Consider the following 25,821-nt stretch of genomic DNA (forward strand, 5'->3'; position numbering starts at 1 on the left):
GGCACTTATGCTGTGCTGTATGGTGTGCAGCAATTCAATATATAAATCCATATGTAATAAAGTGCTCAGGACGATGGCTGTCAGAAATGATTCAATACCGTCCTCTGAGACACACTGTGACTCAATACAATCAAACAGCTGGGCACAAAAATGCAGCAAATGCAGCAAACCTTGCTGTCCTGAGTGCTTGCATAAAATTCCCAATGACACTGCCATCATTAACCTGCCTGAATGAACTGTTTATTGAGAGAGGCCAAAGAGGACAGTGGAAGTTAGCTGTTGTGCAGTGGACAGGGAACTGGGCAGGGTGGAGTCCCTGTTTAGGGCCCTGCCACTGTCCCCTTTTGCAAGGCACTTAACCTGAATTATTTAGTGTCCCGTCTTTATACACAGATTATGCATAAAGCACAGGCTCTGCAGGCCACCTGGATAAATATGCAATGTATATACAATATGGATTTAATTCATCACTTGTATCTCAACCTATGTTTTGACCTGCCTCAGCCATTGCAGCTACTTTACGGAAAGGTTTAATCCATGAGTTTAGACCATAAGACAACTGAACTGTATCAGAACTGGAGTGGTTGGGGCATCTGCAAAAGGGGAAATAGTTGTTCCAGGTGTATTACAGCACAGAGGTGTAGACTAAAGGTGTATTCCCCTCTGAAAGGTAGCTAAGGCCAGCCTGGTGTGACGTGCTGGTGACGTGTTAGCCAAAGGTGGGGTGGGGGGGTGTGTCTCTGACGGTACTCGCCTTGCCCTCGCCGCACTTAGTCCCGGTCATGACCAGCCCGGGGTCAGGGAGGTCGCCCTGCCCATCCTGGGTGGTGTAGACGTAGGTGCCGCGGCACTTGACCTCCATGCCGTCGGTGCGGATGGTGGTGTCAATGGACACGGCGTTGGTGCCCTTCGGCTTCTTGGCGGCGCTGTGGCACTGGATCTTGCCACACTTGGCATCGCTGGTCGGGAAACGCAAGCGGTGAGCGAGAGCGCTTGCTTGGAGCGGCGTCCGATGGGAAAAGCAAGCTTCAACACACAGTTTCTGCCAAGACTGAATGTGCCTTTTAACTATTCCAATTTAATACACATCATCAAACGAGAAAGTGAGACACTCATTTTTCTCAGGAAATTTCCTGGAACAGGTAAAAAATCTTTTTCCCGCATCTTTAACAACGCTATTTTTTTGTTTTCAATTTTGAAAGGGAATGAGAAAATAAACTTGCATCGGCAGTAGACAGTGGTCATGTACACAGTTTTTTTGCTTGTACTGACAAAATACTGAAGAGGATAGCTCTCATACACTTTTCCAGTATACAAAGTGGTAATGAGGCGTAGTTATTTAGAGAAGGAGAAGTGGAGCAGGGGTGCTCCCTCCTGCCATGCCCTGGGGAGCCATGGTGGGCCTTCTCTACTGTTCTAAACAGCACTTGTAGAGTCATCTCAAAGGGGCGTGCATGGAATGCCTAATTTCAGCATCTGAGCTTCGGAATATAATAAATCAATTAGGGCGGCAGGATGCTATGGCAACAGGCTCACACACACAGGGAGTGTGGCAGAGAGCAGTGAGAGCAGAGGATGGGGGGGGAGGTCTCTGTGGGAGAGGGGGGTGAGTCAGTCACCTTTTCTCACACTTCTTGTAGTTCCCCTGGCCGTCCTTGCCGCAGTTGCCGAAGGCGTTCCCCGCAGCATTAACATCCTGGAAGCAGGCGTCATGAGCGGGACGAGCACCTGTACCAGAAGAGCAAAACACACACACACACACATGCACACGCACAAATAAACACACATTAATAACATCAAAAAAGAGAGAGCTATATGCATTCACTAAAAATAAATAAATATAGCTTAAGTGTATACTATAAACCATTTCCTATTTCATATGTGTCATTCATACTTTATGTATATATTACAGAACAAACCATATAATTGAGTACACAAACTATATAATACAGTACACAATATATTCTACAATACATGCATGAAAATGTAACTCTTTAAGTGAAAACAGTTGTGCTTGTGCAAGAAAGCTTGAATATGGGCTCCAGTCCAGGCTGTGCCACTACTGCTGTGCCCTTGTGCCAGTTTCTAATCTGTAAAATGGCAAACTGATGGGTTTTTGCCATTTATGTTTCTGCCCCAGGCCTTTTCAGTCATCTTTCAAAAGAAAACTAGCAAAAGAGCAATGACAGCAAAAACAATGGGAAATTTAAATCTGAAGCACATCCATCTGTATACACGCATTAGATGTAAACCGCAAGCATCTAAAGCAAATGACTGCCGTAATTAATTTTGCCAAGGTCTCACGGCAAAAAAAAAAAAAAAACAGATGTTAGATATATGAGGCCACTGTCAAACAGAAACCCTCTGTCACACTCTTGTGCCTAACAATTACATTGTGTCAGTCATTCTACACTCTGGTAATGTTCCTTTGATTGATCTGGAAACTCAGTGGTACTCTTTTCAACTTTTTTCCAATCGATACGAAACTGAGCGCTTTTCTCGCAGCTAGCACGTCAGAGGACTTTTATGCATGTCTGAATACTGTGAGAGAGTGACTCCGAAATGGCTTGCAGATGAGGTCTGTGCTGTTAAATTCCACCTACTAACATTTCAGAAGTTGATTAAAAGATTGCAGACTACTGTGATGAATGCTTTAGAATGAATTAATCATTTCAAATAAGCACAGAGGCAATGCTTTTCACAGCAGCTGCAAAAAATAAATCTAAATTAATATTCCTTTTCACTGCACATTATTGCACCAAGGTCAACCCATTTGAAGAAGTGTTCACAAACTTAAAAAGCAAAATGCTAGCAGGCATCTACCCTTTTGTCCAGTATGACTAATTTTATTCATTACTAAATGCGATTTTTTTAGTCTTTTTAGTGTTGTCCTGAAAGTACTAAAAAGGATTATAAGAGGATAAGAAAGGGTAATGACTTTTGGTACTTGGAAGCTGTATTGACTATGAGTGTTTCACATTTACATTTAAATGTATTCATTTGGCTGATTATCATATCCAGAACTAACATAAAGTGCATCAAATAAGGTTAGGCATATAGGCATACAGATGCTGAATCATTAGTGCCATGCTTGTAATCCAGTGCCATTATTGGAATCACTGCCACAATAAGTGCTGTCATGAGGTGTACAATAATGTACTACCAAAATTTTTTAGCCACTAAGCTTGTAGTTTCACAAGCTTTTATTGCCAAAAGGAGTAAACTGCCAAGGTTTTTCCACAACAGATGCTTACACCAACAGACTATTGACTCTAATGCTTATACCTTGCACACAAGCTTTTAGCAAGCTCTTAGTGTCAGGAGCCAGAGGGGTCCGTTTGGGGAGGCAGGACATAGTCTGGATAGGAGGGTTTTTGGAAAAATGGACAGTGACCCTGCTGTGCTGACAGTTGTTGGGACCCGAGTAGAGATGTGATCAAAATGAGTGACCCCTCCAAGGAAGGATGACTCTGCGACCAGCCTTAGAGAGGCAGAGTAGTTTGGCAGGAGTGGTAGCGCTTGGTGAGAGTTTGTTGCCGCTACCGCTACTTGTAAGTGTGAAGGTGCTGTTCTTGTTATTGCTCTGTAGGTTAGAATTTTGTAGTTTTGAATTTTATCCAAGCCATAATAGGTAGCCAATGTAGGGAGATGAAGAGGGACCTGACATGATAGCATTTGGTTGTAGGTAAGTCAGAAAGGTGTATTCTGGATCAAGGTCCGGTGGTAATTGCAGGGAGGCTAGCGAGAAGAGTACTGCAGCAGTCAAATCTAGAGAGCACGAGGGCCTGGACCAGTGTTGAACTGGCAGTACAGAATGGATGGCTTCTACGGATGTTATATAGCAGGAATCTGTAGCTCTATGTCACTGATGCTATATTGTCTTTAAAGGTCAGGCTATTATCCAGCATCACACCGGGGGTAATGGCATCCTAGGAAACTGACACACTAAACAGAGAAGTAGAAGTCCTGCAGTGAGGAGCAGTGGGCTGCTGTCTAAAGCAGTTTGGCTTCAGAAACTCTGAGCTTGAGATGTTTGCTGATCATCCAATTTGATATATCACTGAGGCACACATAAGACATTACTGTGTGATTACACAGTATACAAACAGGGTGCCTCCCATGTCCTGCTGTGTAAATGAGTATTGTGAGGGCTGTCCCACTGTGTCCCCACAGCCGCACTCCGCTGTGTGTATATGAGTGTGTAACAGAGAGGCCTACCGTGTCCCCACAGCCGCACTCCGCTGTGTGTGTATGAGTGTGTAACAGAGAGGCCTACCCTGTCCCCACAGCCGCACTCCGCTGTGTGTATATGAATGTGTAACCGAGAGGCCTACCGTGTCCCCACAGCCGCACTCCGCTGTGTGTATATGAGTGTGTAACAGAGAGGCCTACCCTGTCCCCACAGCCGCACTCCACTGTGTGTATATGAGTGTGTAACAGAGAGGCCTACCCTGTCCCCACAGCTGCAGGCACTGCTGTTCGTGGGTCAGGCACATGCCGTTGTAGCAGTAAGCGCGGGCGTACTGGCAGGAGGAGCCGTCCAGCAGGTACACGTTGGAGGGGCAGTAGGGTGAAGCGCCCGTGCAGTATTCGGGCAGATCACACGCCCCCGCTGGGCCTCGACACATGGTCCCGGCCTGCTTCAGCTGTCAATCATCATGAGCCATTAATCAATCAATCAATCAATCCATCCATCCATTACTGGAGCTATCCATCAATTATTCAGTCTATCTGATGAAGGATCAAATGTACAATCAATAACATGACAAAGGAAAGCAAAGGCTGGAGGGGCAAGTAATTAAGTCTATTTTTGGAGTAGAAAATGTCTATCTGCCTATCTCACTATTCATGTGAATGGAGCATATGTCCAGGAGATGCACAGAGCACGTAGGAGAAATAATAATGACAATCATTATGATCACACTGCTGTCATTTAGCAGATGCCTTTCTGCAGGAGGACCCTTTTATCAAAGGAAATCTAGAACAAAAAGTAAATATATCTGGATATAGTGATTCAACAGCATATGCTTAACTGGAACTGCAATTATCAATGAACTGATTTGAAATCAGATTAAGAAGCTCCCTTAGAACAGACCAACGGGGGTGGGGGCGAGGGTTATGCAGGTGTCTCGGTGGGGGGGGGGGGTGTACCTTGCAGTCCTCGCAACACACTCCGTGGGCACACTGCGCCCCCGCTCTCAGCGTGCAGTTGTTGGCATTGCAGCAGGCGTTGGCACACTCCTGTAAGAAACGCGCACACGCACACACACACACACACACACACACACACACAGAGCAACATTAATAGAGCTGTGCTGATTGAGTCATCAGCCAATGGTAAGCTGTGTTCCAGTCTTCCACGGGTTCTGCGTGGAGCGGACCAGCACCGCGCTGCTGCTGGTTAACCGCGTGGTGGGAACAGCGGGGGGGGGAGGGGAAGGAAAGGAGCCGTAAGGAGACGGAGTGACATCCGCCGTTGCCATGGCGCCGCCCGCATCCGCGGAATCGCGTTAACCTGATGTGGGAGTCGGGGGATGGGATGAGAGCTGGCAATTAATCCGTGGGGAGTGAGTGTGAGCGGTAACATAACGAGGCCAGCGAACTGAGTGGCAGATCTGAGTTCGGCACCTCGCACGGGTTTCCACACGCAGGCTTTCTCTTCCGCACCTGCGCATACGTTTCAACAAAGCAGCGCTTCAAATGTCCTTTACAGGAGAGAAAAGCTCTGCGCTCCCAAAACACCTCGTCCAATTATCCTTCAGCATCTACATGTGTCTGCCTGCAACTTTGTATGCACTTTAGTTCTGTGGAAAGTCTACTAAGTGCCACCCGGAAATGAATCACAAGGGAAAGTGCTTAGTTAGACCTACCAAAGCCACACAGAAGAGGTCAAACTGATTAACTAATGTTTGGAGCCTCTGACCAAACACTTTACCAGTGATTTATACCCTTATAGACTGACCATAAAGGCCTTATCCAGCCTCCAGAGCACTGGGTGATCAGGGCTGAGGAATAACCCCAGGGGGTGTGTGTGTCCTGTAAGGGGCCATTTTGTGTGTTACCGTTTTGGGTGACATGCTGTGCAGATTCAGCCGTTCCCCTATAGGTCATCCCACTGCTGACACCATCTTTCCAGTTCATCTCTTGTGAGTTTATCTTTGTTACAGAAATATGATGCTGACAGTGTGTTTGAGCTAAGAGAGAGGTGCGAGTACAAGTACTTCCTCAGCTTCATTCTGCTCCATTCATGCTACTTATCAAGTGATAATTCACACTTGTGTTCAACTCTGTTGAGCTTAATTACTTGCTCCGCTAACTGTTTTAAAACTTAGAACAATTAATTGAATAACTAAATCAGCTCGACTGAAATAGCTGTCCCAGTTTTTTACATTTGGTTTAAGGCAGATATTAACAAAATGCTGTACATAAACATCTTATAATTTTATTACCACAATCACCTCGAACACCAATTTCTACAGTATCATAAGGACCTTGCAGCTTATTAAGTGTCAACAAATAGCAAATACAGGTAAGCATTTAGCTTAACAGCCCACAACATCTAACAAATCAGTTAGAGCTGAAGTCACCTCATGCAGGAGAGTGTCTGTGACCAGAGCTGGAACACACTGCTCTCGACAGTGAAACGCTAGCTGGGCTCCAAGTCAGATCAGTGATGTCACTGAACAGTAATGGAGCTTACGGGGGCTGGGTGAGCGCTCCCTTAATTTGGAGGCAGAGGGCAGGGGGCGTGTGCCTTACCTCGGGCTCCCCGCAGTCGCACTCCTCGCCCTCCTCCACGAAGCCGTTCCCACACCGCTTGCCCCCCACCAGGTCCTTCATGTTGGGCATGTTGAAGAGGCACATGCCGCCGCCCTTCTGGAAGTAGTTGTCCAGGTCTCTTTTACTGCAGCGGCTGAAGACACGAGGGAACGGGTGCCTGCCAGACAGACAGCACTGTCAGATACACTACACACTGCCAGACACACTACACACTGCCAGACAGACAGCACTGTCAGATACACTACACACTGTCAGACACACTACACAGTGCCAGACACACTACACACTGCCAGACAGACAGCACTGTCAGATACACTACACACTGCCAGACACACTACACACTGCCAGACAGACAGCACTGTCAGATACACTACACACTGCCAGACACACTACACACTGCCAGACAGACAGCACTGTCAGACACACTACACACTGCCAGACAGACAGCACTGTCAGATACACTACACACTGTCAGACACACTACACACTGCCAGACGCACTACACGATGTAAGACACCATACTATCTGTCCTTGCTGACCTCACAACCAGACCCACTGCACACTGCACTGTAAGATACACTGTGGCATGAGCCCTCTCTTTCCCTCTCACGCACCCTGTGGCAGCGGCCATGACGCAGCCGCCCTGCTCGGGCGTGGCCTCCACGCAGCAGCCATCGTTGTCGTGGCTCATGCCAAAGTTGTGCCCGATCTCGTGAGCCATGGTGGCCGCGGCCCCAATGGGCAACTCCGAGTGGTCCTAGGTGCGAGAGAGAGATTGAATTCAGCTTCTCATCATGTACTCAATTTACTCAGTTACTAATTAGCTAACTTCTGTAGTTGTTTTGGGGAATGTGTTACTTTAAACAGTGTTTACTCCTCAGCTTTATTACTTTTTTTGGAGAAGATTATTGTGTTTTGGTGATGTAAATAAATACCAAGAAAAGCCATCAGAATGGAATTGAACTGCACTGAAGTGAAAGGGAGAGTGCAATTCAGAGTGAGAAAAAGAGAAGAGAGAGAGAGAAAAGCACAGAGAGAGAACAAAAGAGAGAAAGGGAGAGAGACACAGAGAAAGAGCTGAAGACAGGAGAGAGGCAGAGAGAGAGTCATCATAATTCTCCTCAATCAGTGCAGTTGCGGATGTAATTAAAGGCCGAACTGTGCGTTCTCGCAAGCCCTTGCACCTGTTCTGCTAATTACTCCGTGCATCAGCGGTAATGTCCTGATAAGTGAGCTCTCTGCAGGAGGTATGCTTCCAGTTCCACTTTATCTTGCTCCCCCGTTCCCACCGGAGGGTGCTGGTAATCGTTCTCGGGTTGATACAATGATGCACAATGTGTGGGCGCGCCGTCATGTGAGGTCACAATCTGAGCCGGACAGGTGGCGGAGGGGGGCTGTGTTCCCCATAACGTCGGGTCACCTGACAAGGGCGGGGGTGATTTATATGGTCGGCAGGTCCTCGTTGGGCGGCTGAGGCCGGCGGTCTCCTTCCTTGCTTCTGTGTGCCTGGAGCAGCCATCACAACCCCCCCCCCAACCCCCCGCCCCCACCAGCTCATCAGCATTATGCCAGGCCTGGCCGCATTGCACTGATGGAGCGTGGCGGAGGTCAGTGATCCACCCCCCTGACGCTCGCGCGGTACGCACCACATTGATCCCTCCGGAGTTCTCGTGGCTGCACATGCCCTCCAGTGGCGCCATCCCGATGGTGGTCCCCTTGAAGATCACCCCCCTGCGAGACACACACACACACACACACAACACACACACACACACAGAATTGAGCATCACTGACCATGTGCTTGAGCTATGGGGATTTTTGCATACACAAAATTCTGTAAAAAATACTGTAAACACAACACACTCACAACTCCCCAGTTTCCCTGCCCTTAGTAAGCATGTGTGCGTGTGTGTGTGTGTGTGTGTGTGTGTGTGTGTGTGTGTGTGTGTGGGGGGGGGGGGGGGGCTCACTGTGCCCTTGCTGAGCAGGGCGTGGGGAGTGAGTAGGATGGGTACAATGGGAAGAAGAGTCTGTAGCCGAAAATGCCAGGTGCAATTTGGCTCCCACGGTGTTAAGGCTGTTCTTCACAGCGTGCTTCAATTGGCTGCACTATCTCCGCTTTAGTTGCTTTAGGACACTTTTACACTTTCCCCCCTGCTTTAGGTGAACCAGGGGGGAGGGACCGAGCCTCTTTCTGAACAGCACTCCTAGGCTTTGCTACACTCTCTCATCTTTGTTCTTTCATTTATTTATTTTTCTTATATTTATATCTCTTTCGAATTTTCTTTACTGACAACTGAGTTTTCCCAGACCAACGATTTGGACAAATTATTCCTCGGAGAGTTCAAGTAGCACAAAATGTTAGGTAATGTGACTGCTGCTGTCTTGATGCTTAACACGATGTACCAAGAACAAATCCACCACAGCGGACAGCATTATTGGCCTTTTCAAGGCAAATGTTAATGGGTTCCAAGCGTGGTTTCTCTGTAAATTTATAAACCAGGTTGTTGTTCCTTATCTTTGGAATAGTGGGCTTCCATATTGAGAAGCTCTTCATTTGTTTTGATAACTAAAATCACAGGCTCATTCAAAAATTGGTTTGTGGGTTCCTAACTTACTTCAGGCAATATAACCCTCATGCAAAAACCCAGAATGCTCCCACTCTCCTTCTCAGTGAAGTGCACCAAATCACATTTTCAGACCACATTACTGGTATTTATGCATTAAATACTGCTCTGGATCACTGATGTATTTAAACATGGACTCAAAATGCTTAACTAAGCATATTCTGCAGTTTGTACATTGAGATAGCTCGTGTCTTTGTTCAAAGAATTGGTATATGAACATATAATTGCATATAATTTGTAGTTTTTGTAAGGCAACACCTTTTTACAAAGCACCCACCACATGCTTCACTGTGTATTTTGGGGCTTGCAGACAAGAATGTTAGAGGGATTGCACTCAATTTCAGAGGCTAGCAAGTTTTCACTCAAATTCAACTACCATTTAAAAACTATATAATTGTGTTAGGTTAAATGGCCTTAATGGTTAAAGAAAGCCACATGTATGTGCTTACATGCTTCAAAGGCTCAAAGAGACACAACTGACCTGTTGCATGGAGAAGTGTCTATTCATTGCTCATGAGTTAGGGATGGGCAATGCCATACGCTGACAACATAACATGAGCAAAGTGCAGAGGGAAATGGAAAATTCTCCTGTATGAAATGAGCTCCTTGCTTTTGAATACATATACCTACTACTGCTGTCAGACAGGGAGAGACACTCAATATCAGATGATTGTTTCACTTTAGAGTAACTACTTGATATTTGAAAAGGCAACCTGCATTTTTAAGCACACTTAACCACACTTCTCAGGATCTCTGACACTACAGTCAGTCACCCTTTGTGCAGACTGTCTCCTGGGCTACTGTGACACAGACTTGTTCAAATGGCATTTAGAATGTTTCTGCTTGATGATGTCAATGCCTCCTGCTCAGAGTTCAGTTAGAGGCCGCGGCACCAGTCTGAACTCTGAGGGGTCAGAAGTGACCGCCATTATCCAATCTGAGTTGAATTCTGAGTACCACTTGGGCTGGCCATTATGACATCAAATGGTATTTGTGACATAACAGTGCCTTTTGTGACTTCACAGTGGCTTTGTGGGGGTGGGGCGGGGGGGGGGGGGGGGGGGGGGGCGACACTCACGTAAGGAGCTGGGCATTATCGTGCTTTTTGCGGGATTTGAGCTTCTGCCTCCACTGCAGGAAGGACCACAGTGTGGCGTTGGGCTCCTCGCTCACGATGCACTGGTCCCGGTCTGTCCAGACCTCCAGCCCAATCAGCGGCACCCGGATGTTCAGGGCCCTGTAGAACTGGAACGCCACCATCATTGGACCAGGATGGCATTATAATGTCAATCGCATTCGCACATTTTCCGTGTAGGACTGATCCAGTGTAGTGTGTCATGTGGCTCACATTGTTCACCTTGGCATAATTTGCTCCTGATTTTGGTGATGTTCGAATTGCACATCGATACCAGAACCGCCTTACTCAAACAACTTTGGGACGGGTGCGTGGGTTGGTCTGTGAGGATACTTTTACCCAGTACTTTACCCAGACGGTATAAATCTCCAAGCAAAGTGACAGACCTCAAACCCAGCTGAGCATAGTTTCCATAACTAACTGTAACAGAATGCGACCCAGTCAAATCAACCCCTGCTGTGGAAGGCCTGGTGCTGTAATTGTCATTATAAGTCACTGAAACGCTGTCACACTCCTCCATTATAACTGCAAATACATCATTTATAACCATGCTATTAACTATGCAAATGGTTATGAAAAAGAGGGGAACAAAGCAATCAAATTCTTACAGCATACGGTGTATAGTGCACATCACTCACAACAGACCCTGGGCAGTGAGATGTATGCTACGGATATATGTGTAGACATATTCATAAGGACTAGGTAAGAAAGGAATTTCCTGCACCCCTAATGGAGATTGTTGCTTTGAGAAAGATCCAAAAGTGCTTCAAAGAAACCTAAACTAAACTTGAATGTTCAACCTACCTGAGGGAATGCGCAATCAGCGACTGCAGTTGAGGGCAATGACTGCAATTAACTCTGAACAAGAAGTTCCCAAAAAACCACCCCCTTTGTCCTTAGGTAATAAAAAAGCACAAAGAGCCTGGGCAGGGCCAGCTTACCTTATCGACGTAGTTGGCTATTTCCATGATCCTCTGCTTGGTTCTGTCAATGTCCCTGTTTTGCCTTTTGTACTAAATTGAAAGGAGATGAGAGGCTGAGTCAGAGAAACAGGCCATGGCCGCCTGGAGACAAAGGCCAGAGCACTCCTGGGAGAATACAAAAGTACTCACCCCCCCCCCCCCCCCCCCCCAAATGGAAAAAAAAAACACGCCGGCAAAAAACAGGCCTTCACAGTGCCGCCATTTCTATCACTAATGAATGCTCAGGGACGCAGCTAGCTCAGATTGCCCATACAGGCAGAGGCCTTCATCTGGGGTCAACGCTGCGAGACTCATGCTTGGGACAGGACAGAAAAAGATGCATTGGGCCACGGCGTCATTCCTCTCATTGGGTCAAGTGCTATTGAAGTCTTCAAACAGCACCCCTATGCTCAGCCGAAGGCCGAAATCCGAGACCGGCAAGCGGGGCAACGGTTTGATTTGGTTTTGGCCTCTGCCCAAAGGAACCACAGACGGGGGAACTTGAGGCTGTCTGGCAAGTGCTCTGGGAGACTCGTGTTCATGGTCAAACAAACCGCCAGACACACCGGTTATAATGGGGAGCCGCTTTGAATTACATTAGTGGTGTGTGCTGGGGTTCCTCTCAGGCGAGCCGGCCAGATGTGGCATGCGAAACTTCAAATGATTCCTTACACATTGTGCACAGCCTCAAGCAGGAATTCACAGATCTGAATCTGTTGAATCCTATAACAGGAGTAACAAGGATTGCCAGGATTTTAATCTCACTGTTAAATGTCAACAGATGTTAATTTCACTGAACTCTAACGAGGAGATAAAAAAAAAACTGCCATCAATAAAAGTCCAAACATAGCCAGTGGCCTTTGTGAAATTATGCTTAAAACACATTGATGTTTCAGTTGTGTTTCTGTGAATATGCAATGAGGCATGAACTGAACTAACATCAGTTGGACAGATGCTGCCTCTTTTGCGGCTTTTCAGCTCGCAGGCAGAACACCAGACAGCCAGCAGTGGAGACAAATAGAAAAGTAATTAACGGGTCAGAAGAGACGCGTCTGTGAGCGAGAACGGCAGTCGGTTCTGAGTCTGTCACGGGCTCAGCCCAATCAGGGGTGGCTTTGTGAATACAGTTTGGGCCAGCAGAAACAAGAGTCCCTGCCAAGGCAGTACTGAGTGGAAGGGAGCCATTCAGACTCTCCAGAAATGGCCAATCCACTTCAGTGCTTAAGGGGCATAAACAATTCAATGTGCTCTACTTCAATCACTGCAGGCATCGAGGCAATTAACGGGTGCAGCGTCTTTGAGGCGGCCTGACGTTGGGGGGTGTGCGTCACAGTGAAGAGAGACAGCTTACCAGCATGTTGTCGGCGACGATGTACAGCTCCATGTACTTGGTGGTGCCCCAGGTGTTCCGTCTCACCTGTGAACAGAGTGGAGTCACTCGGAAGGTCTGCATAACAGCATTGGTGACTCAAGGGACCCTGACGACATCATGGTACTGCCATCGTCACTTTGTCAACGGCCAGCACATTCATCAGATTTAATGACCTGGCTTTCCCCTTTTATCAAAGGTGATGAGTTTAAAATTGCACTGTGTTACAAAGTGAGCTGTCGAGCATTGCCAGCAGAGCCATCTTAACAACCTGTTAGAACAGGGCTGCTCTACCCTGGTCCTGGAGGGCCACAGTGTCTACAGGAAACTTACCCCTGGTCCTGGAGGACAGCAGTATCTGCTTCAAGGCCCAGTATCTGCTTCAAGGCCCTTGCTCTGATAATATTAGTGATTAAAACACAGGTAGACTCCTTTCTGGATCATCGTCCTTTTGACCTGAAGTTGAATCACCTTGTTCCACAGCAATGTTTGCCAAAAGTGGGATAATTATCTACTAATTACCCCGGTGATCACACCCCCCGGTAATGTGATTGATTCAACCAATTACTACCTGAATCGAATCTCTTTACCTTCACTCATTATTTATTTGTTGATTTTTTATTTCACCAGGAAGGTCCCACCGAGATAAAGAATCTCTTTTGCAAGGGAGACGTGGCCAAAGACCAGGTGCCTTCACCCTCAGCTCAGAGACTGTAGGCAGACAGGAGCTGGGGGTTGAGCAGCTTCACATGGCAGTGAGTGGCACGCAAGGACTTGCTCACGTTCATGGTTCAGTGTGACTCACAGCCCATTACACTAGTCACATTTTCAGTCAATGGCCACCAATTGCAAACGAATACCTGCCTCCATGATGACGTCTGGGTCATGTCTGTGTCATTTGTTCATTTGCTTAACTCCTTGGTATTATGTGGCTGTTAAATTAAATTGTGTCTTTAAAATTAAATATCTTTTGTAAGAATGTTGTATTTTGTTGCTTTTCTTATCAATGCCAGATTCTGTCACTTTGTATCAACTGAATGTCTGCTTTGTACCTTATTATCACGTGATTTCTCGCAGAATATTTTCATTACAGTGCACCCCTGTGCAATCCCTTTTCTGCACAGAACTGGAAATCTGGTTCCATGTGGGACGGAACTTGATTGATCGATATGCAAAGAACAGCGGGCAGCACCTCCCTCCTGGCCCGGCCCTGTGGAGAGGGGGTGGGGGGGTGGAGCTGGGGGCTGAAAGGACCCCTGGCTGGTTGGCATTCCGTGCATTCTCCCCACCCCACCAGCCCCCTGACGCTTCTCCAATATTTATCTGTGTGGCAGAAAAATGTTTCCGCCTGGAGCTGGCCGTGGCCTCAGCCAGACCACCGAGCATGAACCCGAGGAGATAAGGGGAGGAAAAGCGAGAAAGAGAAAAGCTGAGGGAAAGGGAGAGACAGAGGGAGACAGAGAGAGGGGGGAAATGAGACAGGGGGAGGGAGAGAGAGAGGGAGAGAAAGACCGTGGAAAAGGAACAAGAGACAGAGTAAAAGGGACAGAAATGCAGAGAGGGAAGAAAAGTACAAAAAGAAACAGAGACCAAAGGGAAAGGAAGGGAAAAAGAGAAGGACACTGAGAAGCAGAGAAGGGAAATGGAGGGAGGGATGGAGAGGGAGAGAGGGAAGGAGACAGAGACAGCGCTCTGATGAAAGGCCATTTGGACTGGTGGACTTTTGGAGGAAAGTTGAAGGTTCTCTGGCCTGGGCTGGTGATGCTGATGGACGTGACTGTGACCTCGTCTTTAAACCGTGCAAAACTGACCACTCTTTCACGTTCAGCTCCACTTGACGGGCCAGACAATAATGTATTCAGCTAATTCGGCTAATTGACAGCCAACAGAGAGAGGAGCCAACAAAGAAGGCCCACTCGCTCGGCACAGTTTAAAAAGGTTTTGTGGGCGATCCAGCTCTTTGTTATGTGCCTTCTGAAAGCAGGCAAGGAGCTCATTTCCTCTGGAGAACAAAGGCCCAAAGCCCCCTCTCTCTTCCTGGGCCTTTTCAATGGGAGAATAATCATCGCAGTGTAAGACGCAGTCTCCAAGGCTATCTGAGGCTGTCCTTCAGGTCTCAGCATGAACTCCGCCACACACTGTCTATGCATGATATTATTCTAAAGAGGACAATAAGGGACCAACACTATTCACAGATGGCTTTCTTAGACCTCCACTCCTACCTATAACCATTGAGATAGTGATGTTGATTCATTTTTGTATCTTCCATGTCTCATCTTCATTCAACACCTTCTATGACATCAGCAGATTCTTACTTGTCAATTACACACAATTTGACATAGCTTTGATTCAGTAAGGTTCAAATGTATATATATGTACTGGCTACTTTCAAATTTTAGCAAACTGCTCAAGGATCACATTTGTAGATCCAGGTCAGTTTGCCAGTGTGAGTGAGCCCTGAGCAGAGTCATCAAGTTAGGTAATTATCGCGCCTCCTCTGGCATCCAAGCAAGAAACGACAGGTCAACAGGGATGGGAGGAGGGAGTGTGAAGACATTACTGATCACAGCAAAATAACAAGAGGGAGACAGACTTAACATGGAGTGAACACTTTAAGAACCCCCTCAGCCTTGAACTGCAGGCAAAGTCCAGGTAATAGACTCAATATGAGCTGATGCCCTTTCTCAGTGTGATGTCATGAACTGTGTTGTACCAGGGTCAGCTGGCTTAGTCTTCAGCTCAACAGTGGAAACCTACTTCAACAGGTCTAAGCAGCTAACTAAGAACCCTGTGTAATAATGTGGAACAGCTCTTTAAGTGCCAAGGTCTCTGTGTTGCCACCTCCTGGTGTTTTGGCTGCTGGAGGGTGTAGTGGTGTTGCTCTCACCCTTTGATGCAAAGGTTTAAGAAGACTGGAGAAGATGTCCGGGTGGCCTGTCTGGTGCCCGTGTCCACACGTGCCCTGCCTGACCGGCATATGCTCTGTGCGGTACATCATGTGACGAGGAGAGTCCAGCCCTCTGATTGGCTCAAGGTAGTAGCTGTCGTTTGCGTTCAAGATGATCAGGCCCCTGCAGAGAGGAACAACAGTCAAATGAGATAAAATTACAAAGACCAAATCCTGTGCTCCATGTGACATCATTGTAATCCTATATTAATTATATTATATTTTATATTAATTAGATTGCATAGTATAATCTTACCTCTATTTTACACATCATCATAAGTGTGGCAGTCAATGAAAATAACAAACCGTTATGGACTTGAGAAACATTATATCACCAGGACCTTTTTGTTACTCAAAGTTCAGCGCAAAGCCATTTGGGTTCAGTTGACTCCAGACCTATGATGTCAAACCACATTGAAAAATGTACACACCACATTCTTTTGCTCTCGGGTATCTTACAAGTCCACGGTGACTACTCTTAAATGTTCCCTCTTATCGGTGTTCTGAGAGCACTTTGAAATCCTGCTGAAATATGGCTGCCAGAGATGCTGGAGATGCTGAAGTTGACCTCACCAGGTCAGGGGCAGGAGGGGGGATTGTGCTCCACGAAAACACGCTATGGATGACTCACCGACCTGAACCAATCATACTAATCTGCTGCGGGGACAAACGTCTTTTGATTGGTTGATATAAGTTGGTGACCCATATTTGGAATTCATGAAGCCTTCCCACTGGTGCTGTGTGGTACACCTCAGAGAGCACTGAGCCCACAGTTCCATCTACAGTAGGGCTGCACTATGCGTAATTTAAGATGTAGGTCTGGTGGCCCTCTGTCCTCCCCTTGCTCCACACAGATTTACACTCCAGGCAGAATTCCAAGAGCCTCTTCACTCCCCACCCAGCCTGATAATTAGATCTGAGTGGTTAGACCTCTACTTAATTGCATGGTAATTGTGGGAAAGAATCAGTCAGCCAATCACACGCAAACACATTGATGTAGTTCTTCCCAACACACACACCCACACACACAGGCACATGTACACACATACACATTTACTGAGCGTAAAAGTGCACATTTTTCCACCAAAATGAACTTGAACAGCTATATCACTTTAACAGCTATGTGTCAGACCTGTAAAAAGTGCCTGCATCCGAAACCTTTCTGTCATTTTCAAAATTCTGGTAATGTGTGATGTCTTAAAACTTTTAAGGGAGAAAATAGTCCCTCTAACTTTTCACCATTCTGGTTGGGCTGTACGTTACCTGAAAATTGGTTTATGTACAAAGGTGGGCAAGGGCAATGACTCTATGACAACAATGGCAACTGACTGCTACGGGACCAGCATGACAGTGACAAATTGAGACGTCAGACGAGTTCTTCAGCAGCAGACAACACTTCTATTGACAGCGTTGTCTGTGCTCCACGGGGCAGAACGATGCCTTGAAACAATTTTTTTTTTTCGATAAAGCATTAGGTCAATGGACGTCAAGCTTCTAGTTCACACAAAAAGAGCACTGGATCGGAGGAGCGGAGCCATCACACGGCGAGCGGCTTGTCAATAGTGCCTCCCGTGTTTCTTAGCAGCGGGTGGAAGACTGTGCGCTCCAGCGCAAGAGGAGAGAGGCGCGGCGAGGGATTTCTTTATCGCGGCGCTGAACAAAAGAGCCGCTCTGAGGCTCACTTTTGGAGTGGAGTGAGTCAAAACAAGCCATTAATCCACTGCATGCCAAGGAGAACACTTCCAGAGCTCTTCCACCACGTAATCCATTGTGAATGGGGAGAGAGGAGGGAGAAAAAAGCAGACGCCTACTCCGTCTCTGTGGGAGCCCGGGTTTCTTGGCATGCCGCACGAGCGAGCTCGGAGCGCAGGCTGGGGTGGTGGATACACCGCCGCTGGAATTTCTGATAAGAGCTAGGTTAGGAGGTGGAACAGATTTGGCAGCTGGGGTGTGTGTGTGTGTGTGTGTGTGTGTGTGTATGAGTGTTTGTGTGTACATGTGTGTTGGGAGGGACGAGGTCCATCAGTCCTGCTGATCAGGTCTCAGCTGGCCAGGACCACACCCCGGAAAATGGATTTGACCGCCATGGTAACCGCTACAGTTGCTGCGCCACGCATGACCCGCGCAGGTGACTCCTGTTAGCTTCTCCGGCTGTGGCCCGCTCCACACTCTGAGCTTCCCTTGTCTGTCTGCACTCTCTCTCTGTCCCTCTGTCTCTCTGAGAAGGGAGGCCGCATCCCTGTGTGAAAGTCTCTCTCTGTCTCTGTATCTCTCTCAGAAGTGAGGCCAGGCTACTAACGAAATATTGTAAATATCTGAGTGCAACTATACAGAGTCAAAGAAAACACATATATATATATATATACAATATATACATACTCTCTCTGTCTGTGAGATGGGAGGCCAAGTCTCTGTGTGAAAGTCTATCTCTCTTTATCAGATGGGAAACCAAATCTTTGTGTGAAGGTCTCTAGGTTTCTCTTTCTCTTTCTCTGCCTCTGACTAAAGACTCTCCCATCTGTGAGCTTTAAGATCATTTTTAGGCATGCCTTCCCTGTCCCTCACTGGAACCTTCAACTTCATGCCCCCAACTTTGCTATCCCCAAACCCCCCCGACAGCACCCTGTCCCTGGAGGCCTGCCGCAGGACCTCATGCTCGATTGTCTCCAAAAGCATTCTTACACTCTTCAAACCATCCTCCTCTCCTCCTCTCCACCCCCCCCCCTTTCCTCCTCTGTGTATACCTCTCCATCTGTGTCCCCCACCTCCTGCAGCTACCTCTCTCTGTTTCACCTCTGAATGGTAATTCAACCTAGAAAAGCTAGTACAAAGACATATCGACATTGTTACTGATAATCCATGTTCATTAGTCACCAGGAGTTCCACGTGGTACTATGGAGGCTTTCAGCAGAGGTGAATTTGGCTTGTACGTATCTCTGCTGCCACTTTGCAGCATTGTTAGGTGTAGTTGCATGCTTGCTAATGTATGATCTCTCCATTGGAGTTTTACACCAAATAAATGCAGCAGGATCACAGAACAGCTTTACCACTGACTGCTGCCCTCTTACCGGCAACTGGCAAACTGCTGAAACAGCTACTACTACTCATTACTATTTCATAGTGTTTGTGCACCAGGATAAAGTTTCACTTTCCTCTGATTTTGAGTTGCAAGCCACTCTTAACCTCTGAGCGCACAGACCCGGGAATCCCTCTGTGGCCACAGCAGAGTGCAAGTAATGCTGAATTAGTATTAGCCGTGGTGTGGGCTGCCTCCCGAATGGTAATTGAACGCTCTGACCTTGGGCAAACGGCAGGCAGGCGAGCAGATTTAACCGCTCAACCGGCGATGCTTGTCCTCTGGGTGATTGGTTACATGAGCGGTCAGCGGTCAGAGGCCAGAGACAGACAGAAAGGAGACATCTGCTCCAGGTGGCTAAGACTGATCCTGATTGGATAATCGATTATCTGTCTGGTGACTGACAGCAGGCTGGGGGGATGGGCCCTGGCTTAGAATGAAGAGGGAGGTTGTCTGTCATGAAGGCCAACGCTTTGGACAGGCCGACCACCACGCACTGTGCTCTGCAGCTCTCAGCTGGCCCTTCTGCAACTCCTGACTAAGAAAGGACTGCATGCAATGACCAGAATCATTAGTAACCTATCCCCAGCTCATTACCAAAAACTCATCTTGAAAGAATCAAGAAATCCGCTTATGAGAATCAATTTTGACTCACTTACAACATGTAATACAATACTCAATGGAGTGCAATGGTGCAAAATTAATGAAAAAAGCGGTCAGAATCTGAATACAGAGCATCTCTTGTCTCACGCTAATTATCAAAGTACCTAGCACACTAAATATTTTGAGAAAAAAGATATGCATTTTAGGTAAGTGCCTGAATGCCAGTTGATGTGGCAGGAACAGGAATTCTGCAGAAACATACTGCCTGGGTGAGTCTTAAGGACAGTTTTAAGATCAATGAAAAAATGCAACTAAGAAGCTGGGTGTTCTGCAGCCTACACTGTCTAAGACTCTACTGAGAACTAAGAAGTCAACACATCATAAGAATGAATGGAAACAAGCAAAGCACCAATTATCAAGAAGACATGGAAAAAAAACATTTAGCGTGAGCCGAACGCTGACATCAGGTTTCAACTCAAACAAATCCAGCAATTCAGGTAGTGACATTCAAATGTTTCATGTGAGACGTTATCATTTTTTAACCAAAGTCCATTGTAGCCTTCAATTTTCAATTCTGCTTTCTAGAATCCATTCCTTCATAAGAATCAAATCGTCCTGTGCAGATGTGATTCATCTAAGTGGAGTGCACTGTATTCCAAATGATCTGACATTAACGACAAGCGCGTGACAAGTATTAATGATACGAGTGTAAGAACAGTCAGTGTCATCAATACATCTTGCTACCCAACAGTGACACTGCAGGATATGACATGCAAGCACAGATAGAACCCGCAATCAACATACGAGGTACAAGCAGGCAAGTACAGCTTAAGAGACAGAGCTGTAATACACAAGGTGAGCATTCCCTGTAATACCCTTCCTGTCCTGATTAAATGTCCTCTGTCTTTCACTTTGTTTCATCCCTGACCCGCTGACCTGGATGAGATTAAGTTCTGGCTAGCATCATCGCTAATAGGCCCACGTCAGACTCGGGTATTCGACTGCATTCCTGGGGAGTGAATCTGGACATAGGCCTAGCCCTGTCGCTAATAGGCATGCGTCAGGTTCAGGTGGTAAACCCTGGGGCATGAGTCTGGACACTAGCGGCTTTGTTAGGCCCAGGCTGGTGGTTGCCCTCCTCTGCTCCCTGTCCTTTGCTTCACCTCACTTCACTGCCTGTGCTCTCCTCAGCCCGTGCTCCACGACACGCGGCGCCTCTACCAGGAGGATGTTTACAACGCCGCCGCGAAGGCCTGGCAAAAACCAACGCCGCAGTGCGCGCTCGCGACAGGGCTGAGCCTCCTCTCTCCGCGCGCACGACTGCCTCTCAGGATGAAAAGAGCACAACAAAAGAAGGAATATCGCACTTTAAAAAAGTGAAATGGCACACTATTATTAAAGTTAAACCCTCAGAGATGAATAACGGAAAGTTACAGTGCTGCGATTTGCTGAGTCTGCCATTCCGGTGGGTTATTTAATAAAGACAGGCTGAGGCCTTCCACTGTGTGAAAGTAATGAAAAAACTGTAAAAAATGTAAATTGTATATATCAGTAAAGTTCTCTGACATAACAAAACAACACAATAAAACATAACTTTATTTCTTCTGCTCGAGGGCAATTCAAATTCTAGCTTATAAAAATGCAGTGACAAAATATGATATCGCACCTGAACAAGAAAGGTACACGTACATACCTTGTGTAATCCTAAAGGAAGCATATAAGCACTTGCACCTACCCCAACACAGGGAGCTCATATCTCTCTGGAGATATGAGCTAAGGGACTAAAAGAGAGTAGTATTATGTTTATGAAGGTGCATAGATTTAATTCCAAGGTCCGAGTCTGAGTTCATATGCCCTGCTGTCTCTAGAATAAGGGACAGTTCCTTTTAGTTGGATTTAGACCAGAAGCAGCAGAGACACCATTGAGAGGACAGCCTTTCAAATTCAGACTGGACATTGTGTGTTGAAGATGGAATTTTCCTTCACCCTGACTCCCTACACAAAGAGGGGCATCAAGCTTGTGTCCAACCTCTGCATTGACGACGGATTTTCAGGAGGCCCGGTGTATTTATAGTTCCGGTAATACACAATATCTTTCCTATGGGAGAAGGTGATAAAACCTGTTTCTTAATGTGAAAGCCTCTTTTTCAGCTACTTTTTAGTGCAGCCTCTCTCCCACGGTGAGTTTAAAAGCTAATTGGTTCATACCTGACAACTGCAAAAACTTTATTTCCATACTGCCTTGGTAATTAAGCCGTAAATGTTGTGGGATTGTGGGAGCGCTACATTGTCTCACTTAAAAATCACTTGAGTGGCTTTCAAAGAAATGTTGGATTGGAGGTGTCAGACACACATCTAGTAAACAGCCCCTACAGATCTGATTAATGAGTATAAATTGTCCGCAGGCCTCATTCTCAAAGACCTATGTGCTTTTTGCAGGAAACTTTTTTTTAAAATTAATGTCAGACTCCAGTTTAATATGCATTACATTTTATTAAACAATAACTGATTGGTTATTTTTCAGAGGAGACCCCAAAGTGTGCATTAATTGAAGTTTTACCATGGCTGAAGTTAATGGGTCTGAAAGATCAATTATCCACACCAGTTTCCCACACCATTGTGACACGCTGAATCAGTCACTTTATTTAACAAACCTATTTATACTGTTGAAAGCAATTAATGAATATATTAACTGCATATATAAAACATGAACTAAGCTTGACTTTTATAATACCATTAAACAGATTATAAGATAAAACTACATATGTTTAATGATTCTCATTTTGGATTTTAGTTGCTAGTTGACCATCTTGGTCAAAGTGAACAAACTTCATTTAAATGTAAAAATAAATGCCAAAACCTGACTAAAAATTTGTAAGCAGCAAAGATAGCTGATTCAATACCATGCTAGGCACTGATTTTGCACCCCTAGCAAGGTGCATGCTCAATATCCATTTTCTACTACAAAAATAAGTCTTAATAAGAGGTAGGTACCAATGCATATCAGCCGTCTTCGAGTGTAAATAGCCCCTTCATTTACACTATAATTGACACCGCATCTAGCAGCTGTTGTTTCCTTTGGTAAAGGAGGGAAAGATACAACCAGCGTTCACTCAGAGCACTGAACATCGGTGTCTGTAGGGGGGCTGGGTCCAAACACTTATGTCTTGCAGCACATGAGGAGAACCAATCTCCCAAGAAGGAGCCTGTTTGCAGGAGGGCTTTTGGGAGCGTGTTCTTGCCCATATTAAATCAAAGCTCTGACTCACCAAACAGCCAAATGCTGCCAGGAGCTGCTCAGCGCTCTGCTCAGTGCCCTGCTTCATGCCCCGCTTGACGCACTGCCTGACACATTGCTTGACGTACTGTTTAATGCAATGCCTGACACGTTGCTTGAAGCATTACTTGTCATGCTGCTTAACGTGCTGTGAAGCGCTTTACCTGCACAGAGTTGGGCTTTGCGTGTGGGATATTTGCGGAGCTGTAACACTGCCTGAACGCTCTGCCCTGCCAAGAGCTCCCGCTCATGAGGAACCCCCTGTGAGGGGACAACTTCGTTCCATAAATTAAGGGTGTTGGAGGGAAATCTGTAAACAGATTCTGCTTCTTTGAAAACAAAGAAGAACAGAGAGGAATCCAAAAAAATTTGAGACTTCCACTGCAAGGACGAAGTCTCTGCATGTTCCTGGGGAAAGTCTAGGGTGAGAGCTCCTGAGTGGCACAGCTGGTAAGGGCACTTCTAAGCACAAGGCTGAGCCATTCAGCCCAAGACGAAGGAAGGTTGAGGGTGGGCTGTGCCATTGGAGCGAAAGAACACAACTGTCTTTGTTTTACTGGGGGCAGAGTGGGTTACACCAGCCAGGGTTTCCTCCTCTCACCACTCACGAGCACCCTCTGTTAGCTGGTCAGGCAACTGCATCCCTCTTGGATGATGTCAGTGAAGGTGCACATATTTTCCATTCTGTGTTTTCTCCACTATGATACACTATGGGAGCTGTAGTAGAGATAGATGTCGTTGGTGGCGTACGTGTGCATAGGAATGCATTCATCACACTTTGCTGCCCCTGTATGAATGTAGAGGATGACTCAGTGGGGCAAGCCTAATGCACAACCAAGGGAGAAAAGCAAATAGGCAATAGTGATGATAAAAAGTCTCATGTTGCAATTTGATCAGACAGTGTCCAGAGAGCCTTCCCACATGACGACGTCTAATATAGCTTCTTCTGAACAGCTGGACCTTGGAATGGAAGGAGGGAAAACACACTGACAAAGTGTGTTTTTTAGTGAGTTCTTCTCACCAAGAGAAATGCATCCCCCGTTTTACGGTGAAGGGGCCTTCCAAACCAGGCAATGACATTTTGGGTAGAGAGAAGGTCTGACCCTCTGTGACTGTTTGAATGGGAAGTCTTTTTTTCTCATTACGGAAGGAGTCCTGGGTGCCTTCCCCCTCCCCTTCCTTCCTGCACCGTTTAGGGAACTTACTCCACATCTTAACATCTGCTTTTCAAGGTCAGCCAGTGCAGTGCACTTCCTCCTCACTTGTTTACTGCGGAAACCCCCTGTCTGGAGTGAGGGTCCGGACCACGCGCCCCCTGTGCTATGGTAATGACCGAACGAAGACCACCGCCAAGGGGAGCAGCCATGGTATCGTCTGAGTTTGACAGTCACCGTTGGCAGACACCGAAATGAGTGCAGAGGCCACATTCTGCATGTGAAACTGTCAGCTCCTCCTTCCTGTGGCATCTCTCTGGAGAGATGCCATCGGCACACTGAGCAAAAGGCCCAAGTGCAGGTGAAAACTCTCGCTTTGGCACGTAGGGGTTGCACCGCCTGCCATACAGGCTTTAACTCAAAAAGACCTGCACATGGTTCCCAATTCGCCGCATACCAGTTACTTGACTTTTCTCTGTACTTAAGGTCAAATAATACGGCTTGCTCTGTAATTATAGGCAAGGAGAGAAAGAACATGGTATAAGTACCTCTTGCAATACAGGTGCTGATGTGGAACTGGAGTTTTGAGGTTCATTTTGACCTTTTCTGGATTTTGAGGAGAAATCTGCTTAGTCAGAATTAGCGTCCCCCCAATCCAAACCAGGGTCACATATCCTGCATACCTTATTCCAGAGCAGGTACTGAGAGCCACCCAGGAGTCAGTGTATCCGCTAACATGCCCATGGTAGTAACAGTGATCCTGTGGTGAGAGAGAGTGAGAGAGAGAAAGACAGAGGGAGAGAGAGAGAGAGAAAGAGAGAGACAGTAGAGACAGCAGTTAAATAAAGTTTGTTTTTGTGTCACTTGTCAATATCACAGTATTAAATCCCAGAGAAAGTTACCATAAAGCATCACATTAAAAAAATAATAATAATAATACCAATATACTACGCATACCACCTCATGTGATTGACAGAAGATTCACATTTAGGAGAAGTCTGAGAACACTTGACATAACATTGCTCAGTGTGAGTTACGAGACACAGTTCCCAATAAAATAAAGATGATCATTCCGGCAAAGTTAAAGACTGAGAGAGAGAGGAAGAGAGTGAAAGAGAGAGAGAGAGACAAGGCAGGTACAGAGGGGGGTAATGACAGAAGGAGAGAGAACAAAAAGGGCGAGAAAGAGAGGGGGCAGGAGAGGGGGATTTGGGAAAACAGAAAGCGAAAGACAGAGCGAGAGAGAGAGAGAGAGAGAGAAGGCCACAGGAGGAGGGAAAATAAAAGCCATCACAGACTCGTACATTATGTATGACACCAAAATCACTTTCCGCCACAGTTGTGCTGTTAGCAGGTACACACTGCTACTTCAAATGCACTGCACACTGTGCCCAAGTCACAGCAGTCACGGAGGGGGAATGGGTCTGGGACGTGCTTGTTACTGTACAAATAACCTGACTTGACCCGCCAAAACCGCTTTCTTCCGACACGACTGTAGCTCTATGACAAACTTTATTCCAGCCCCTGTGGAGCCCTGCAGTATGAGAGACTCCAGGTTGGAGCACGATACAGCACATCAGTAGCACGCAAACCCATGCCTCTGTTCCTGCCCGAAGATTACTGCCCTCTCCATAAACTCAGCCCGCTGACTCTCAACACACGTGGGCCTCTGGAAGCAACTTCAAACAGCCCGGAAAGAGTCAAGCGCGAACCGGACATCACCCCCTGGAGGACCAATACTGATTTACAGCTGCAGAACTAATTTACAGCCTCTGGACACAGATATGTGTTCCGCATTTTTTACCTGGAGTCAACGAGGGACCCTTAAAGATGCCCTGGGGCCATCCTCGGCCAGAACAGGGCAGGGAGGGAGGAGGATGGGGTAAGGATT

The 25,821-nt window shown here is 46.6% G+C and overlaps 1 protein-coding gene across 1 annotated transcript in view; it reads right to left on the bottom strand.

The window, feature by feature from the left end:
• The window catches only part of LOC118793211 (disintegrin and metalloproteinase domain-containing protein 33-like), a 122,863-nt gene that overhangs the window by 20,069 nt on the left and 76,973 nt on the right, over positions 1–25,821 (bottom strand). Inside the window, exons 5-16 of the mRNA XM_036551276.1 lie at positions 24,614–24,690; positions 15,761–15,944; positions 12,856–12,921; positions 11,484–11,555; positions 10,486–10,652; positions 8,427–8,511; positions 7,395–7,537; positions 6,760–6,937; positions 5,152–5,241; positions 4,451–4,646; positions 1,620–1,728; positions 755–959 (exon numbers count right to left, since the gene is read on the bottom strand). Coding sequence (XP_036407169.1) covers positions 755–959; positions 1,620–1,728; positions 4,451–4,646; positions 5,152–5,241; positions 6,760–6,937; positions 7,395–7,537; positions 8,427–8,511; positions 10,486–10,652; positions 11,484–11,555; positions 12,856–12,921; positions 15,761–15,944; positions 24,614–24,690 — 1,572 coding nt within the window. The remainder of the gene's footprint in view (positions 1–754; positions 960–1,619; positions 1,729–4,450; positions 4,647–5,151; positions 5,242–6,759; positions 6,938–7,394; positions 7,538–8,426; positions 8,512–10,485; positions 10,653–11,483; positions 11,556–12,855; positions 12,922–15,760; positions 15,945–24,613; positions 24,691–25,821) is intronic.

This window comes from Megalops cyprinoides, chromosome 18, assembly GCF_013368585.1.
Source record: "Megalops cyprinoides isolate fMegCyp1 chromosome 18, fMegCyp1.pri, whole genome shotgun sequence".
NCBI lineage: Eukaryota > Metazoa > Chordata > Actinopteri > Elopiformes > Megalopidae > Megalops > Megalops cyprinoides.